This window comes from Ranitomeya variabilis, chromosome 1 (assembly GCF_051348905.1).
Source record: "Ranitomeya variabilis isolate aRanVar5 chromosome 1, aRanVar5.hap1, whole genome shotgun sequence".
Taxonomy (NCBI): Eukaryota; Metazoa; Chordata; class Amphibia; order Anura; family Dendrobatidae; genus Ranitomeya; species Ranitomeya variabilis.
Window position 1 is genome coordinate 629,175,718 of NC_135232.1, and position 18,825 is coordinate 629,194,542.

Here is an 18,825-nt window from a genome sequence, read left to right on the forward strand (position 1 = left end):
GAGTGGTGACCATGTATGTGGTGACAGGAGAGGTAGCAGAGAGTGCAGCAACAGGAGAGTGGTGACCATGTGTGTAGTGATAGGAGAGATAGCAGGGAGTGCAGCAACAGGAGAGTGGTGACCATGTATTTGGTGACAGGAGAGGTAGCAGAGAGTGCAGCAACAGGAGAGTGGTGACCATGTGTGTGGTGATAGGAGAGATAGCAGGGAGTGCAGCAACAGGAGAGTGGTGACCATGTATGTGGTGACACGAGAGATAGCAGAGAGTGCAGCAACAGGAGAGTGGTGACCATGTATGTGGTGACAGGAGAGATAGCAGGGAGTGCAGCTACAGGATAGTGGTAACCATGTGTGTGGTGACAGGAGAGATAGCAGGGAGTGCAGCAACAGGAGAGTGGTGACCATGTATGTGGTGACAGGAGAGATAGCAGGGAGTGCAGCTACAGGATAGTGGTAACCATGTATGTGGTGACAGGAGAGGTAGCAGGGAGTGCAGCAACAGGAGAGTGGTGACCATGTGTGTGGTGACAGGAGAGGTAGCAGGGAGTGCAGCAAAAGGAGAGTGGTGGCCACATGTGTGGTGACAGGAGAGGTAGCAGGGAGTGCAGCAACAGGAGAGTGGTAATCATGTATGTGGTGACAGGAGAGGTAGCAAGGAGTGCAGCAAAAGGAAAGTGGTGGCCACATGTGTGGTGACAGGAGAGGTAGCAGGGAGTGCAGCTACAGGATAGTGGTAACCATGTGTGTGGTGACAGGAGAGATAGCAGAGAGTGCAGCAACAAGAGAGTGGTGGCCATGTGTGTGGTGACAGGAGAGATAGCAGGGAGTGCAGCAACAGGAGAGTGGTGACCATGTATGTGGTGATAAGAGAGATAGCAGAGAGTGCAGCAACAAGAGAGTGGTGACCGTGTGTGGTGACAGGAGAGATAGCAGAGAGTGCAGCAACAGGAGAGTGGTGACCATGTGTGTGGTGACAGGAGAGGTAGCAGGGAGTGCAGCAAAAGGAGAGTGGTGGCCACATGTGTGGTGACAGGAGAGGTAGCAGGGAGTGCAGCTACAGGATAGTGGTAACCATGTGTGTGGTGACAGGAGAGGTAGCAGGGAGTGCAGCAAAAGGAAAGTGGTGGCCACATGTGTGGTGACAGGAGAGGTAGCAGGGAGTGCAGCTACAGGATAGTGGTAACCATGTGTGTGGTGACAGGAGAGGTAGCAGGGAGTGCAGCAACAGGAGAGTGGTGACCACATGTGTGGTGACAGGAGAGATAGCAGGGAGTGCAGCAACAGGAGAGTGGTAACCATGTGTGTGGTGACAGGAGAGATAGCAGGGAGTGCAGCTACAGGATAGTGGTAACCATGTGTGTGGTGACAGGAGAGATAGCAGGGAGTGCAGCAACAAGAGAGTGGTGGCCATGTGTGTGGTGACAGGAGAGATAGCAGGGAGTGCAGCAACAGGAGAGTGGTGACCATGTATGTGGTGACAAGAGAGATAGCAGAGAGTGCAGCAACAAGAGAGTGGTGACCATGTGTGTGGTGACAGGAGAGATAGCAGAGAGTGCAGCAACAGGAGAGTGGTGACCATGTGTGTGGTGTCAGGAGAGATAGCAGGGAGTGCAGCAACAGGAGAGTGGTAACCATGTGTGTGGTGACAGGAGAGATAGCAGGGAGTGCAGCAACAGGAGAGTGGTAACCATGTATGTGGTGACAGGAGAGATAGCAGGGAGTGCAGCAACAGGAGAGTGGTGACCATGTATGTGGTGACAGGAGAGGTAGCAGAGAGTGCAGCAACAGGAGAGTGGTGACCATGTGTGTAGTGATAGCAGGGAGTGCAGCAACAGGAGAGTGGTGACCATGTATGTGGTGACAGGAGAGGTAGCAGAGAGTGCAGCAACAGGAGAGTGGTGACCATGTGTGTGGTGATAGGAGAGATAGCAGGGAGTGCAGCAACAGGAGAGTGGTAACCATGTGTGTGGTGACAGGAGAGATAGCAGGGAGTGCAGCAACAGGAGAGTGGTGACCATGTATGTGGTGATAAGAGAGATAGCAGAGAGTGCAGCAACAAGAGAGTGGTGACCATGTGTGTGGTGACAGGAGAGATAGCAGAGAGTGCAGCAACAGGAGAGTGGTGACCATGTGTGTGGTGACAGGAGAGGTAGCAGGGAGTGCAGCAAAAGGAGAGTGGTGGCCACATGTGTGGTGACAGGAGAGGTAGCAGGGAGTGCAGCTACAGGATAGTGGTAACCATGTGTGTGGTGACAGGAGAGGTAGCAGGGAGTGCAGCAAAAGGAAAGTGGTGGCCACATGTGTGGTGACAGGAGAGGTAGCAGGGAGTGCAGCTACAGGATAGTGGTAACCATGTGTGTGGTGACAGGAGAGGTAGCAGGGAGTGCAGCAACAGGAGAGTGGTGACCACATGTGTGGTGACAGGAGAGATAGCAGGGAGTGCAGCAACAGGAGAGTGGTAACCATGTGTGTGGTGACAGGAGAGATAGCAGGGAGTGCAGCTACAGGATAGTGGTAACCATGTGTGTGGTGACAGGAGAGATAGCAGGGAGTGCAGCAACAAGAGAGTGGTGGCCATGTGTGTGGTGACAGGAGAGATAGCAGGGAGTGCAGCAACAGGAGAGTGGTGACCATGTATGTGGTGACAGGAGAGATAGCAGGGAGTGCAGCTACAGGATAGTGGTAACCATGTGTGTGGTGACAGGAGAGGTAGCAGGGAGTGCAGCAAAAGGAGAGTGGTGGCCACATGTGTGGTGACAGGAGAGGTAGCAGGGAGTGCAGCAACAGGAGAGTGGTAATCATGTATGTGGTGACAGGAGAGGTAGCAAGGAGTGCAGCAAAAGGAAAGTGGTGGCCACATGTGTGGTGACAGGAGAGGTAGCAGGGAGTGCAGCTACAGGATAGTGGTAACCATGTGTGTGGTGACAGGAGAGATAGCAGAGAGTGCAGCAACAAGAGAGTGGTGGCCATGTGTGTGGTGACAGGAGAGATAGCAGGGAGTGCAGCAACAGGAGAGTGGTGACCATGTATGTGGTGACAAGAGAGATAGCAGAGAGTGCAGCAACAAGAGAGTGGTGACCATGTGTGTGGTGACAGGAGAGATAGCAGAGAGTGCAGCAACAGGAGAGTGGTGACCATGTGTGTGGTGACAGGAGAGGTAGCAGGGAGTGCAGCAAAAGGAGAGTGGTGGCCACATGTGTGGTGACAGGAGAGGTAGCAGGGAGTGCAGCAACAGGAGAGTGGTAATCATGTATGTGGTGACAGGAGAGGTAGCAAGGAGTGCAGCAAAAGGAAAGTGGTGGCCACATGTGTGGTGACAGGAGAGGTAGCAGGGAGTGCAGCTACAGGATAGTGGTAACCATGTGTGTGGTGACAGGAGAGGTAGTAGGGAGTGCAGCAACAGGAGAGTGGTGACCACATGTGTGGTGACAGGAGAGGTAGCAAGGAGTGCAGCAAAAGGAAAGTGGTGGCCACATGTGTGGTGACAGGAGAGGTAGCAGGGAGTGCAGCTACAGGATAGTGGTAACCATGTGTGTGGTGACAGGAGAGGTAGCAGGGAGTGCAGCGCAGGAGTGTAGTCTACCAGTGTGCTGTCTCTTTCTTTATTCACCACTACAAGAGTTCTGAACACATCCAAGTGCATTCGCATTGCTAGCTTTCCTGTCACTCTGGTTGGGCACCAGTTGGTAAGTGGGATCAGAGGACACTTTTCCCGGAGATAGGTGCGGGTCTCAGAGTTGGAGAATATATCTATCAGGCACTTATGTCGTATATGCTGTATATATGCCATGAGTGTCTGTTGTGAGACAATTTCTTTCATTACAACATACAGACGGGCACTGTGGCACCCTAGCCTGTGGCTGTAAGGGAATAATGAGAGTTGTACTTTATTTCAGGTGTAATATGAAGTACCTAATTTATTTTGAACTATTCTAAGTAGCTGGACATATAAAGCAACAGGCATTATACACTGGCATTGTCTGACTGGAATTTTACCTGTATGAGACGAGAAGTATGGATCCTAGGGAAAGCAAATGGAAAATCTACCCAAAGTATAAAGTCCTTGTTAGTCGGGGATGAGGGTGCTGTAACGGAAATTCTCTTTTGCTGCCAAAAACGAAAGTGGTGGAGCCTGTAGGCTTCTTTCAGAGACATGAAAAGTGCTAACCATCTGCAACAGAACATAGTGCATGATACAATATGACAATTTCTTCAGTTTATGGCCTTTAAAAGTGTTGTCACTGCTGACAGATTCCCTTTAAAGCCTTGATTCATCAAAACTGGCGTGTATGTCGGCGTGCAGAAATAGCTGCCGCGCATCATCTCGGCTCTGCCTATTTTGGTGTGGCTACCCGACACAGGCGTGAAAAAGGCAAACATCGAAACTTTTTTGTACAACTTCGTGTAACACAAAAACTCTGCCCATCTGAGGGCGTTTTATGCCAGAATTCTGGTGTAAACACTATGATCAATCAGGGCCCAAGTACATTTTTTCCCCCTAATAAATGCTTTATTTAAAGGGAAAAAAAATAAAATAAATTAAACAACTGGTACTGCGACAAACACAAAGACCGGTTCTAAAATTATTGCTTTTTTTCCCACACATAGTATACGCCATAAAAACAAACAGTAGCTAAAACAGCCAAAACGGATTGCCTCTCATCATCTCCTTCCTGACATAAGATGCACCAATACTGCTTGTCGAAGTCTGGTGTATTGTGGAGGCTCAGTACCTGAGCACACTCAATACCAGGCAAGTACCAGCTGTGCAACATCTATTTAAAAAAGAACTTTCACCATGATAAACAGGCCACATTGCGGAATATTGGGTGCAGAGCTGAGTAAATAATAGGGGTTTTTTTGTTTTTTTTTTATTTCTCAACTCCATTGTGGAGATATTAGCTTGTAAAGTGTAGGTTATAATTTATAATAAGTCCAAGGGGGCATTACCAGAGATTTGTCTCAGTGGGGGCGTGTTCTTTTTCCCCTGTATGTTGCTGACCAATCATAAACATGAGACGGCATATGCATATATGTAATAGACGTCAGCACAGACTACAATATGTTTTCCTTACTGTTTTTCCCAAATTTTATTTTATTTTTTATATATATTTTTTTCCAAATATTCTTTTACAAAGGACTTTTTCTACTAAACAAACCTTTTCAGTTATAGTTGGGATGACCTTTAAGGGGTTGTATCAGGTGTATAAAAGTTATAACCAATAAATAGGATTAAGATAGCGTATAACATACAGATCATAGAATACAACAATTGAGTCCCCCACCAATCCTGAAAGAGGGGAGACAGCAAGCGCAATAGGGTCTTATCTGCTGGAGAAATTGGTAAAGGAATTGCTCACCTTTTGGGGTTGCTTAACTCACAACTGAGGAATCAAGGTGCAACAAGCTGCTCCAGTACTCTCAGATTGGGAAATCCTGCCATGCAGACACATTGGTGGAAGATCGGAGTAGTAGTATGTGCTGCTGTGTTAGATTGAAGAAATCCTGAGAACGTGATGAAGGAGTAGACCATATAAGTTTATTCTCAACGTGTTTTGAACTTGAACCAACATTTTCATCAGGAGAAGCACAATGTTAAAGAAGGAAATGCGTTGAGAATAAACCACACGATCCAATCCATCATCACATCCTCTGGATTTCTTGAATCTACAACAGGAGTGCAGACTACTACTCTTATCTTCCACCAATCCTGAGCACGGGGCTCTGCAGTGCCCGGTCTGAATGGTGTGGAGATCGAGCATGTGCACATACACCCCATTTATTCAGTACGGGACCGCCAAAGATTGCCAAACACTACTCGGTCCTACAGAGAATGAATGGAGCAAAGCTGCACATGCTCGGCCTTTATTCTATCCAAACAGTGACCTGCAGAACCCCACACATGGGCACACAATGGAGGGCTTCTCTATCCCAGAAAGGTTTGAACACTCGCCTAAGACATAAGCTTGCATTTACCTGGCTTGGTGTCCATTGCGCATTACATTGGCCATCTCTGCGGGAGAGATATTAATGAAACGGAGAAACGAAAAGCAGCTCTCTTCGTCTGACCCTTGGTTTAAAAAAAAAAGAAGATACATTCATATAAAAATGGAAGCAATATAGAAAATGTAATAATAGAATATTGTGCATGCAATAACAAAAGATTTAAAGGTGTTTTACCAGGGTACAAATGGTTTTAGGATGGGGTGAGTCAGACCATTTCTATTCCCCCTAATGGGCCACTTATAGCAAATCCCATACATAATGTATCTTCAAGGCCTTTAAACCAGATGCCATATGCCATGCATGTGAATATGAGTATGGGGAGGGGGAGTAGAGAATAAATATGGAAACGGTCAGGATAATAAACAAACACCACCAAGCTCACTCACGTGACTTACTTTTCTTATGGAAGAGCGATTGCTGAATGTGATCTGGTGCAAATGGCGAAAGGAGAGTTCGTAACCACCTACAGAGACAAAATCAGAAAAAGCCACGACATGTCAGCAGCGACTCCAGGCACAACCAGGGGAAATACTCAACTGGTTTATCCCGTCTAATGTTTAAGTGTTTCAGGCCAGGGTCAGACAAAAGTATGGAAAAGCCTCCGATCTCCATCCACGTGTCCAGATCTAACATCTGGGACACATCCATTTTGATACATCAACATTTTCAAATGTACCAGACTGCATACAGTTTCCTAGGTTAATATCATTAAAAATTGGATGCAATATGGATGATCCATATGGGAATAAATTTTTTTTTGTTCTTTGCACCCATAGACTTTTATAGGCAAATCCAAAATATGGAAATTATTAGTGCATGCTGCAATTTCTTCTTCCACATGGGCACTTGGTCCATGTGGAAAGGAGGATATTTGATTCTTACTGTAAAATCTGTTTCTTGTAGCCTTCACGGAGAGACACAGAAAACGAAAAAAGTCTGCTCCCACCTGGAAGCACTAAGGGTACAGTGAAAGAAAAATGTCGGCTACTCCACAAAAGGCTACACCTGACCTGTCGACACCATGATATTCAAAAACTAAGACCACCCAAAGAGAGGAAACTGTGTCTCCCTCAGAATACCAACCGAATGATTGAGGCTTGCAGTATCACTCAGCCAAGACTTGACGTAATGGTAAAGGCTGTGTGAAGATATGGACAGATAGAGGTCTACAGAGTAGAAGAACAAGTGCCAAGAGACGTACGACCCAGGAGGCTTCTATAGCACAGGTAGGGCGAGCTCTGCCTAGATGGTGGCATCCTGGCATAGCCTAATTTTCTGCAATGGCAGATTAAAACCAGAAATTAATAGCAGCCGTAGAGGTGATCAGGCCTCAGCAAGAGTATACCAGGAGGACTAATGAAGCATGAGAACGTCTGAACGGAGCTGTGAGGCTTATTTAGAGCAGCACATTCCTGACCACGTCAGACTGTAGATGAAGTCAGGGAGATGAGAGGTGAAGTTCTTAAAGGAAGGAGAGCAATTTCGTCATTGAGGTAGAAGACTGAGAACTAGCTAAGGAGAAAAGAGGGTGCAAAACACAAGGCCACTCTGTCCCAGTGAAGGAGAGAGACAGACGAGAGCCACCATTTGGAGCCTCACCAGACGGAAAAGATCTAAGAGGAAATGAAATCACCTTGCCAAAAAAACCCCGGAGTGGAGAGACGTCTCTGAAAGTATCAAAAGGAAGGGACTGATGGGCGTCCAGGACCAGACTTAGGTCCCTTGGATCCAGGAAGGCCAAAACAGTGGCCCCAAGGTTTGCCTTGCCAAGGCGGAAGGTTCTCACCTGAGGCTTGGAAGTCAGGTACCAATTTAAAAGGACGGCCAAGGCAGAGAATTGGCCCCTTGGAGCCAACCCTTGCACATGATCAAAATAAAAAAAATGAAACAGAGAGTTTAGTTTCTGTAAGTACAAAACAGACAAAAACAGGACTGAAACTCGGACCTGTGTCTGACTCCTATGTGACTCTCCGCTGAACTGAATGGCACGGTGTCTGCAGGCCAGGTGTAGCCAGATCACTCTGCAGTGATATCGATCTTTTTTTTTTCTACAAATGAGGCATAAAGCTCTCTGGGGGTGTCACAAGCCTCCACCTCCCGAGGATGTTTCCCCTCCCAGCACCAGCTCCTGGCCTGGCGACTGACATAACACAGGCAGTGAGCTATAAATGAAGGTAAAGAGGCTGGTGGTGGGAAGGAAAAATTCTCAGAAGGCGGAGGCTTGGGAAGATCTCTGACACACCCAGAGTGTTTAACGTCTCATTTGCATATGATTTTTTTTTTCAGCTACTCTCTCAGGACTTCTTTATACACATAACTAACTCTTAATTAAGAGCCATCCTACACAGTACCTAAACCAACACAAAAGAGGATTCTTTACTGTAGGAGCAGTGAGATTGAAACTTTCTAACTTTCTGCCAGAGAAAGTCGTCATGGTTAATTCACCAATTCATGAGTTGCCTAGATGCCATCCTTGGGCGTACTAATATTACAAGTTATAATAGTTCAGCTTGGTACTACATTTTTAGACTCACCTGTTACGCGAGTAATTTAAAAATTCTAAGTTTCCCTGCCGGTAGAGAAATTTCGATATCTTGTATGGCCTCAGTGCTAAGTAAAAGGGAGACCATGTTTCCTGACGCTCAAATAGTTCTGAGTGATTGCACACCTGAAAGAAGGAAACAACAAAAAAAAAGAATTAAGAAGGGGTTAATGCAGCTGAGAAGTATTACCACAAGATCATCTAACGTATCCAATGGATAGGGGATAACTTTCTGGTCACTGGGGTCCAACAGACATGGCCCCCCTGTATTCCGGGGAAACAGAGCTCTGAAGAGCCCCAGATGAATGGAATGAAGATCGATCATGAATGCTGCGCCATTCATTCTAATGGGAGTGCCAAAGATCAGTCGAGCACTCACATTAAGAGTGCATGGGGCGGTGGTGAACATGACTGACCATTACAACATTCAGCCAGGGCTCTGTTGAGTTCCAATTCTCAAGTGGTTGGGCATGATCAGAAAATCATCACCCATTGATAGGAGATAACATTCAAACTTGAGAATACTCCTTAAAAAGAGAGGAAACTGGGAACATCGACCCACTAGCAACATTTAGTTGTTTTTTTTTCTTTAAACTATCAACTGTCTAGTAATTTGACAAAAATCTAAATCAGTCTAATTCCCTAAATGTAGGGAAAGTCATCTGATAAAAACAGTTCAATAACGAAGACAGCACTGAGAGAGAAATCAAGTGGAAGAGGGGAGAGAGAAAAAGTAAAAGAGAGGAGCGAGAAATCCAGCAGAAGAGAGGAGCGAGAAATCCAGCAGAAGAGAGGAGCGAGAAATCCAGCAGAAGAGAGGAGAGAGAAATCCAGCAGAAGAGAGGAGTAAGAAATCCAGCAGAAGAAAGGAGTGAGAAATCCAGCAGAAGAGAGGAGCGAGAAATCCAGCAGAAGAGAGGAGTAAGAAATCCAGCAGAAGAAAGGAGTGAGAAATCCAGCAGAAGACAGGAGCGAGAAATCCAGCAGAAGAGAGGAGCGAGAAATCCAGCAGAAGAAAGGAGTGAGAAATCCAGCAGAAGACAGGAGCGAGAAATCCAGCAGAAGAGGGGAGTGAGAAATCCAGCAGAAGGGAGGAGTGAGAAATCCAGCAGAAGAGGGGAGTGAGAAATCCAGCAGAAGAGTGGAGTGAGAAATCCAGCAGAAGAGGGGAGTGAGAAATCCAGCAGAAGAGAGGAGTGAGAAATCCAGCAGAAGAGAGGAGTGAGAAATCCAGCAGAAGGGAGGAGTGAGAAATCCAGCAGAAGGGAGGAGTGAGAAATCCAGCAGAAGGGAGGAGTGAGAAATCCAGCAGAAGGGAGGAGTGAGAAATCCAGCAGAAGAGAGGAGTGAGAAATCAAGCAGAAGAGAGGAGTGAGAAATCCAAAAGAGAGGAGTGAGAAATCCAGCGGAAGAGAGGAGTGAGAAATCCAGCAGAAGAGAGGAGCGAGAAATCCAGCAGAAGAGAGGAGCGAGAAATCCAGCAGAAGAGAGGAGCGAGAAATCTAGCAGAAGGGAGGAGCGAGAAATCCAGCAGAAGAGAGGAGTGAGAAATCCAGCAGAAGAGAGGAGAGAGAAATCCAGCAGAAGAGAGGAGAGAGAAATCCAGCAGCAGAGAGGAGAGAGAAATCCAGCAGCAGAGAGGAGAGAGAAATCCAGCAGAAGAGAGGAGCGAGAAATCTAGCAGAAGGGAGGAGCGAGAAATCCAGCAGAAGGGAGGAGTGAGAAATCCAGCAGAAGAGGGGAGTGAGAAATCCAGCGGAAGAGAGGAATGAGAAATCCAGCAGAAGAGAGGAGTGAGAAATCCAGCAGAAGAGAGGAGCGAGAAATCCAGCAGAAGAGAGGAGCGAGAAATCTAGCAGAAGGGAGGAGTGAGAAATCCAGCAGAAGAGAGGAGCGAGAAATCCAGCGGAAGAGAGGAGAGAGAAATCCAGCAGAAGAGAGGAGCGAGAAATCTAGCAGAAGGGAGGAGTGAGAAATCCAGCAGAAGAGAGGAGCGAGAAATCCAGCGGAAGAGAGGAATGAGAAATCCAGCAGAAGAGAGGAGTGAGAAATCCAGCAGAAGAGAGGAGCGAGAAATCTAGCAGAAGGGAGGAGTGAGAAATCCAGCAGAAGAGAGGAGCGAGAAATCCAGCGGAAGAGAGGAATGAGAAATCCAGCAGAAGAGAGGAGTGAGAAATCCAGCAGAAGAGAGGAGCGAGAAATCCAGCAGAAGAGAGGAGCGAGAAATCCAGCAGAAGAGAAAAGTGAGAAATCCAGCAGAATAGAGGAGCGAGAAATCCAGCAGAAGAGAGGAGTGAGAAATCCAGCAGAAGAGAATAGCGAGAAAACCAGCAGAAGTGAGGAGTGAGAAATCCAGCAGAAGACAGGAGCGAGAAATCCAGCAGAAGACAGGAGCGAGAAATCAAGCAAAAGAGGGGGATAAGATCTAACATATTGGTTGCTCTCTTTGGCCCATTAAACACTTATTTTGGCAGAAAATAATCTAAATCCACAGTGGAAAATCTGCTGCACACATGCCCCAGGATCATTCCACTGAGAAGGATAAATTAGTGTGAACTTATGCAACTAAGTGGTCTTGCAAATTTTCCCAGCAATAAAACGTATTTGAAGTTTATTGGTTATAGAGGACCACACAGCGACCTCCCAGGCACCTTACATAATAAAAACACAAAATATGGACCGACTTTCTTGTTCGGCCAGGAAACCGGACGTTACATTTGCGTAAAAATTTTTTACACCGGACCACCGATTATCTTATTTTCTAAGGAAATCAATGAATAGTAAAACATTTTTCTTTCTCACCTTCCTGAATTGCATAACAAGGTTCATGAGACTACTGGTGGTGTTTTGTGCTTGTTGGGTTGTGCCCATGGAGGACTGAAGGAGGTCATCAATGGAGATTTTATTCTTCAAGGCTTGATATAGCAATTTCTGTCTACTAGTCAAATTGCAGTACATAAGGATTTCAATCTGCATTTTAAATGAAAAAGTTATTACTTGCTTAATTTAAAAAAAATGATTACAAAATAAAATTATATTATGTAATAATATACAATGGAACTAATATATATATCAAAACAGGGAAAAAAAGGCAGCACTCCAGTTCTTTTAAAGATGAAAAAACTTGTGACGTTTATTCAGACCCACATCTCTATACGACGTTTCGGCTCACACTGAGCCTTTCTCGGAGAAAGGCTCAGTGTGAGCCGAAACGTCGTATAGAGATGTGGGTCTGAATACACGTCACAAGTTTTTTCATCTTTAAAAGAACTGGAGTGCTGCCTTTTTTGGCATACTATCTGGGTGGATGAGTGGACCTTCTTGCCTGGGAGGCCTGGCACCCATTGGTGAGCATTGTGCTGTTCCAATTTTTCTATCTATCTATATATATATATATATTTCTATTATTTCTATTAAAAACAACAATTCCATTGTTCAATAAAAAACAAATTTCTACAAAAAAAACAAAAAACAACAGGCTTACCTTGTCAGACAACTCGTTTTCTACATCCTTCTTGATTCTCCTGAGCATAAAGGGTTTGAGGATCATATGTAATCGAGACAGCTGATCTAATGACAAGAACATATAGGTCACGCACCCATCGCTCTCATGTCCGTCCATAAGCAAAACGAGCCATTCCCATATCTGTAGGGCCTCCTTCAGGGCCGTGTTTCCAGCACGTATTTGTAGGTTTTTACGGATACCACACGCACACATTATACCCTATGCTGCTATTCACATGTCCCTTTTTTTCTGGCAACACGGATTACAAAGGTCCATACAAGTTTATGGGTCCATGAAAGACATGGACAGCACATGGATGACATCCGTGTACCTTCCGTGTTTAACATGGCAAAGAATAAGAGAAGCTTTGTAATTTATTTTATCTATGTGTAAACAACACTGATGACCACTGATGGTAAACAGGCACATGGATGACATCGGTGCTGGTTTCCCACATAAGTGGTTTATACGGACATGTGAAGGAGGCCGAAGGAACGGTCCTCAAACATCAAAGGAAGAGAAAACACCATGAACTTTCCCAACATGAGGGCACAAACCAGTTTTGACCTTCCTGTCTGATCCCCAGTTTTCATATCTGACATGTCACTGGTTTTTGTGACACATTGTACTTTATTTGCATTGCACTTCACTTTTAAAGGGAATCGGTCATCAGGTTATGGCTATGTAATTACACAACACCATGATATAAGGACAGAGACCCCGATTCCAGTGATGTGTCAGCTTATTGGGTGCAGCAGTTATGATAGAATCACAGTTTATGCTAAGCTGTGTATAACCCCGCCCACACCACTGACAGCTTCCTGTGCATAACCCCGCCCACACCACTGACAGCTTCCTGTGTATAACCCTGCCCACACCACTGAAAGCTTCCTGTGTATAACTCCGCCCACACCACTGACAGCTTCCTGCGTATAACCCCACCCACACAACTGACAGCTTCCTGTGTATAACCACGCCCACACCACTGATTCTGAGCTTCCTGTGTGTAACCCCGCCCACACCACTGATTTTGAGCTTCCTGTGTGTAACCCCGCCCACACCACTGATTCTGAGCTTCCTGTGTGTAACCCCGCCTACACCACTGATTCTGAGCTTCCTGTGTGTAACCCCGCCCACACCACTGATTCTGAGCTTCCTGTGTGTAACCCCGCCCACACTACTGATTCTGAGCTGTGTATAACCCCGCCCACACCACTGATTCTGAGCTTCCTGTGTATAACCCTGCCCACACCACTGACAGCTTCCTGTGTATAACCCCGCCCACACCACTGACAGCTTCCTGTGTATAACTCTGCCCACACCACTGACAGCTTCCTGTGTATAACCCCACCCACACAACTGACAGCTTCCTGTGTATAACCACGCCCACACCACTGATTCTGAGCTTCCTGTGTGTAACCCCGCCCACACCACTGATTTTGAGCTTCCTGTGTTTAACCCCGCCTACACCACTGTTTCTGAGCTTCCTGTGTGTAACCCCGCCCACACCACTGATTCTGAGCTTCCTGTGTGTAACCCCGCCCACACCACTGATTTTGAGACTCCTGTATATAACCCTGCCCACACCACTGATTGGCTACTGTATACTGGCAGAAGGCTTCTAATCACTGGGAGGAGCAGAAACACGAGACATCTAGTGCTCCAAGTGATAATCTCCTGCCGTGAAAACACTCATTTTATTGAAACCGCAAAACACAGCCTAATTAGTGACACATCCCTGGAATCAGGGTTTCTGCCCCTACCTCATGCTGCTCTCAAATTACCTGCTAACAGATTCCCTTAAAAGTGACTTTGCGAGGCCTATCTTTTGGAAAATTCCCAAACAAGGCACCATCAGGAAACCTGCATCCCCTGAGGTACTGAATAAATCTAGATATTATGAAGATTCTGTATCCATTTTGTCATCATATTCAAATCAGTAACAAGTGTATCCATCCAACGATTTCCATAATCCCATCACGCTTCATTCTTGGCTTTGTAATTTCAGTGTTGAGGACTGTATGTAAGGGCAAAACTTTTTTTTTTTTTTTTTAAACAATATTCATTTTTTCCAGCAAGAATTTCTTCGTTAACCTGTTCGGCAGCCAGCTCCCAAAGGCAAACAGAGTCAAATTGTTAATGAACACTAATCACAAAAATGACTGCGAGACAAAAAGACTTACTCTCATCAATGGCAGACTTGTTCTCCGCATGGCTTTCTATGTCCTTGGAAAACCACTCGTTAAATTCATCATGAGAGTCGAACAATGTAGGCATAATGAAATGCAGCAGGGCCCAAAGCTAGGAAGAGGGAAATGTTCAGATTGATTGCACCTTCCATCAGATACAAGGGAACGGCACTCAGACAGCATTTATTAGAAGTACTAGACGTAGCAAACAGATATTAAAGAAATCTCTCACCTGGGAAAACTGACAGGAGCCGAGTGAAATATCACACATCCTACCAGTAATAAGCAGCGGCACAAATGGCACATAATACATGTACATTATAGCATTACAAAAAGTAAAAAGTATAGTGTAAGCCCCAAAATGGAGGCTGGCATCATAGTGGACGATTAGAGAAAATCATCTGGTGACAGCTCCTCTTTGGCTCCATTAATCAAACTAAAAAAAAAAAAAAATAAGGAAATCTGTACCTCGGCCATTGTATTTTGGATGGGGGTGCCAGTTAAAAGTAGCCTGTTGCGGCACTGAAACTGTAACAGGATCTTCCACCGAACACTAAAGGTCAAGAAGGAGGGAATAAATTCCTGCATCGTTACCAAGAATGATTGTACAATAAGGAGAGTAGGGCAGATGACAAGTACCTGGAACTGCTCTTCAAGGCTTGGGCTTCATCCAGCACCATATACTGCCACTTCACCCGCTGGAAGTATTTCACATCTTGCACCACCAGCTGGTAACTAGTGATCACTACATGGAAAGGGGCTTCCTGCGTATACAGAGTTTTCTAAAAGAAAAAAAAAAAGAGGAGTCAGGACTAAGGGAGTAGAAAGAAACCTGCTTCTGTCACCTCCTGGACTCATTTTTCACTCAATTAAGAGGTAAAATCTGCATTCAGCGAGGACACATTGTCCCATTACTGAGATAGAAGATGGCAGCTGGTGCTTAGAAGATTCTATGGAGGAGGGAGGAGCTGGAGGCCGACACAGACCTTCTGCTGCAATGGCAGTTACAGTTCTCCATAGAACGTTACGAGCACCAACTGCCTCTCTTATCTCAGTAATGGTGAAGTCTGTGTTCACTTACAGATTTAACCCATGCCTTGATTTTTCTGATCAAATATATTACAAGTTTTCTTATTTTGTCATGCACTCATCATTAATAAAACCAAAAATGAGGTATAATCCCACCCAGGAGCCCCCACCACCACGGGGTGTACCCCAGAAACTGAATTTCCATTGGCTGATGTATGCAGTTTAAATGATGTCTGTTCCACAACACTGCCACAATCATCTCTGGAGATTTCCTAAAATAAGGGGATGTGCACATGTTGTGGTTTTTTTTACGCCAAAAAAAACGCAAACATTTTACAGCATCAACAAAGTGAATGATCTTTCTTGAATCTCCTGCACACACTGCTTAATTTTTATGTGCAGATTTGCAGCATGTCCATTCTTTAAGTGTATTTCACTCATGCTGATGACTGGGAAAAACACATTAATTAAAAAACAAAGAGGTGAACATTTTATGCAGCGCTTTTCCTGCAAACAAGCACCGTCCTTTTTTTTTATCATGGGGAAACACACTTCAAAACTACATGGAAAAAAAAAATAAAAAAAATCGGCAAAACCTTGAGGTTTAGCTTTAGGAAACAGACAATTGCCAAGTTGAAATGTATGTGATCACCAGGTGGTGGTAGAAGTATTTGGGGTTTATGTTCTACCATCATATATTCATGGGATTTCCCTTCTCTCTTATGCGCAATGCTGATAATAAAGTGATAGTAATCAAATAAAAAAATATATATAGGACTGATCACTACAAATGGCTGATGTGTTATATTAAGCAGGATCCGTACTTGAATTCTAAAAAATATTAGGTAGAATAAAAAAGAGACACTAGTACTTTCAATAGAATTGCTCATCGATTCTCACCTGACCCCAAAATTTCCGAATTACTTTCCTTTCATGTGGATTGCCCCAGTAAGGCAGGACCTAGAATAGAACAAAACCTCGTCAGTTTCCAGGAGATGGCAGAGGGTTAATGTCATTAAACAACACCTTGTGTGGTCAGAGTGCCCTGCCAATAGGATTCTTCAGGACAGTACAATTTCAGCACAGCCAAAATGAGACAGATTGTATTTTTAAATTTTAGTGATTTAAAAGAAAATTCAGAAATTTGTAAAGGAAAAAAAAAATTAAAGAAATTTGGATTGTGTTGCCATTTTGGATGTCTGCCAACAACCACTGTGTGTGAAGTAGGTTCAACTCCCGCACCTCGCTGCTGTCCACCACCCCACTCTTCTCCAGCGCCACGCTCCTCTCCCGAGTCCAAAACCTCTCCTGCACCCCACTCCTCTCCCGTGTCCAGTCCTGCTCCTCTCCCGCGTCCCATCCTACGCCTCTCCTGCACCCCACTCCTCTCCCGTGTCCAGTCCCCGCTCCTCCTCTCCTGCACCCCACTCCTCTCCCGCGTTCCGTCCTGCTCCTCGCTCCTCTCCCGCTTCCCGTCCTGCTCCTCTCCCGCTCCCCATCCTGCTCCTCGCTCCTCTCCCGCCCTTTTCCTCTCCTGATCCCCGCTCTTCGTCCTGCTCCTCTCCCGCGTTCAGTCCTGCTCCTCTCCTGCCCCCCCTCCTCTCCCACGTTCCGTCCTGCTCCCCGCTCCTCTCCCGCTTCCCGTCCTGCTCCTCTCCTGCTCCCCGCTCCTCTCCCGCTTCCCGTCCTGCTCCCCACTCCTCTCCCGCGTTTCGTCCTGCTCCTCTCCTGCACCCCACTCCTCTCCCGCGTTCCGTCCTGCTCCTCGCTCCTCTCCCGCTTCCCGTCCTGCTCCTCTCCCGCTCCCCGTCCTGCTCCTCGCTCCTCTCCCGCTTCCCGTCCTTTTCCTCTCCTGATCCCCGCTCCTCGTCCTGCTCCTCTCCCGCATGCCGTCCTGCTCCTCTCCTGCACCCTACTCCTCTCCCGCGTTCCGTCCTGCTTCTCGCTCCTCTCCCGCTTCCCGTCCTTTTTCTCTCCTGCTCCCCATCCTGCTCCTCTCCTGATCCCCGCTCCTCGTCCTGCTCCTCTCCCGCTTCCCGCCCTGCTTCTCTCCTGCTCCGCCCTCCTCTCCCACGTTCCGTCCTGCCCCCGCTCCTCTACCGCTTCCCGTCCAGCTCCTCTCCCACGTCTCGTCCTGCTCCTCTCCTGCACCCCACTCCTCTCCCGTGTTCTGTCCTGCTCTTCGCTCCTCTCCCGCACCCCACTCCTCTCCCATGTCCCGTCCTGCTCCTCTCCTGCACCCCACTCCTCTCCAGCGTCCCGTCCTGCTCCTCTCCTGCACCCAACTCCTCTCCCGCGTTCCGTCCTGCTTCCCGTCCTGCTCCCCACTCCTCTCCCGCTTCCCGTCCTGCTCCCCACTTCTCTCCCGCGTTCCGTCCTGCTCCTCTCCCCGCTCCTCTCCAGCTTCCAGTCCTGCTCCTCTCCCGCGTCCCGTCCTGCTCCTCTCCTGCACCCCACTCCTCTCCCGTGTTCCGTCCTGCTCCTCGCTCCTCTCCCGCTTCCCATCCTGCTCCCCGCTCCTCTCCCGCTTCCCGTCCTGCTCCTCTCCTGCTCCCCGCTCCTCGTCCTGCTCCTCTCCCGCTTCCCGCCCTGCTTCTCTCCTGCTCCGCCCTCCTCTCCCACGTTCCGTCCTGCTCCCCGCTCCTCTACCGCTTCCCGTCCAGCTCCTCTCCCACGTCTCGTCCTGCTCCTCTCCTGCACCCCACTCCTCTCCCGTGTTCCGTCCTGCTCTTCGCTCCTCTCCCGCACCCCACTCCTCTCCCGTCCTGCTCCTCTCCTGCACCCCACTCCTCTCCAGCGTCCCGTCCTGCTCCTCTCCTGCACCCAACTCCTCTCCCGCGTTCCGTCCTGCATCCCGTCCTGCTCCCCACTCCTCTCCCGCTTCCCGTCCTGCTCCCCACTTCTCTCCCGCGTTCCGTCCTGCTCCTCTCCCCGCTCCTCTCCAGCTTCCAGTCCTGCTCCTCTCCCGCGTCCCGTCCTGCTCCTCTCCTGCACCCCACTCCTCTCCCGTGTTCCGTCCTGCTCCTCGCTCCTCTCCCGCTTCCCATCCTGCTCCCCGTCCTGCTCCTCTCCCGCGTCCCGTCCTGCTCCTCTCCTGCACCTCACTCCAATCCCACGTTCCGTCCTGCTCCTCTCCTGCTTCCCGTCCTGCTCCTCTCCTGCTCCCCGCTCCTCGTCCTGCTCCTCTCCTGATCTCCGCTCCTCGTCCTGCTCCTCTCCCGCATCCCGTCCTGCTCCTCTCCTGCACCCGACTCCTCTCCCGCGTTCCATCCTGCTCCTCGCTCCTCTCCCGCTTCCCGTCCTGCTCCGCCCTCCTCTCCCAAATTCCGTCCTGCTCCTCTCCTGCTTCCCGTCCTGCTCCCCACTCCTCTCCCGCTTCCCGTCCTGCCCCCCACTCCTCTCCCGCGTTCCGTCCTGCTCCTCTCCCCACTCCTCTCCAGCTTCCAGTCCTGCTCCTCTCCCGCGTCCCGTCCTGCTCCTCTCCCGCACCCCACTCCTCTCCCGCGTTCCGTCCTGCTTCTCGCTCCTCTTCCGCTTCCCATCCTGCTCCCCGC

The 18,825-nt window shown here is 47.9% G+C and overlaps 1 protein-coding gene across 1 annotated transcript in view; it reads right to left on the minus strand.

The window, feature by feature from the left end:
* The window catches only part of INO80 (INO80 complex ATPase subunit), a 155,142-nt gene that overhangs the window by 68,022 nt on the left and 68,295 nt on the right, over positions 1 to 18,825 (minus strand). Inside the window, exons 15-24 of the mRNA XM_077260847.1 lie at positions 16,172 to 16,231; positions 14,882 to 15,024; positions 14,711 to 14,795; positions 14,237 to 14,354; positions 12,033 to 12,118; positions 11,351 to 11,518; positions 8,541 to 8,674; positions 6,402 to 6,469; positions 5,977 to 6,070; positions 3,997 to 4,171 (exon numbers count right to left, since the gene is read on the minus strand). Of these exons, the coding sequence (XP_077116962.1) occupies positions 3,997 to 4,171; positions 5,977 to 6,070; positions 6,402 to 6,469; positions 8,541 to 8,674; positions 11,351 to 11,518; positions 12,033 to 12,118; positions 14,237 to 14,354; positions 14,711 to 14,795; positions 14,882 to 15,024; positions 16,172 to 16,231 (1,131 nt within the window). The remainder of the gene's footprint in view (positions 1 to 3,996; positions 4,172 to 5,976; positions 6,071 to 6,401; positions 6,470 to 8,540; positions 8,675 to 11,350; positions 11,519 to 12,032; positions 12,119 to 14,236; positions 14,355 to 14,710; positions 14,796 to 14,881; positions 15,025 to 16,171; positions 16,232 to 18,825) is intronic.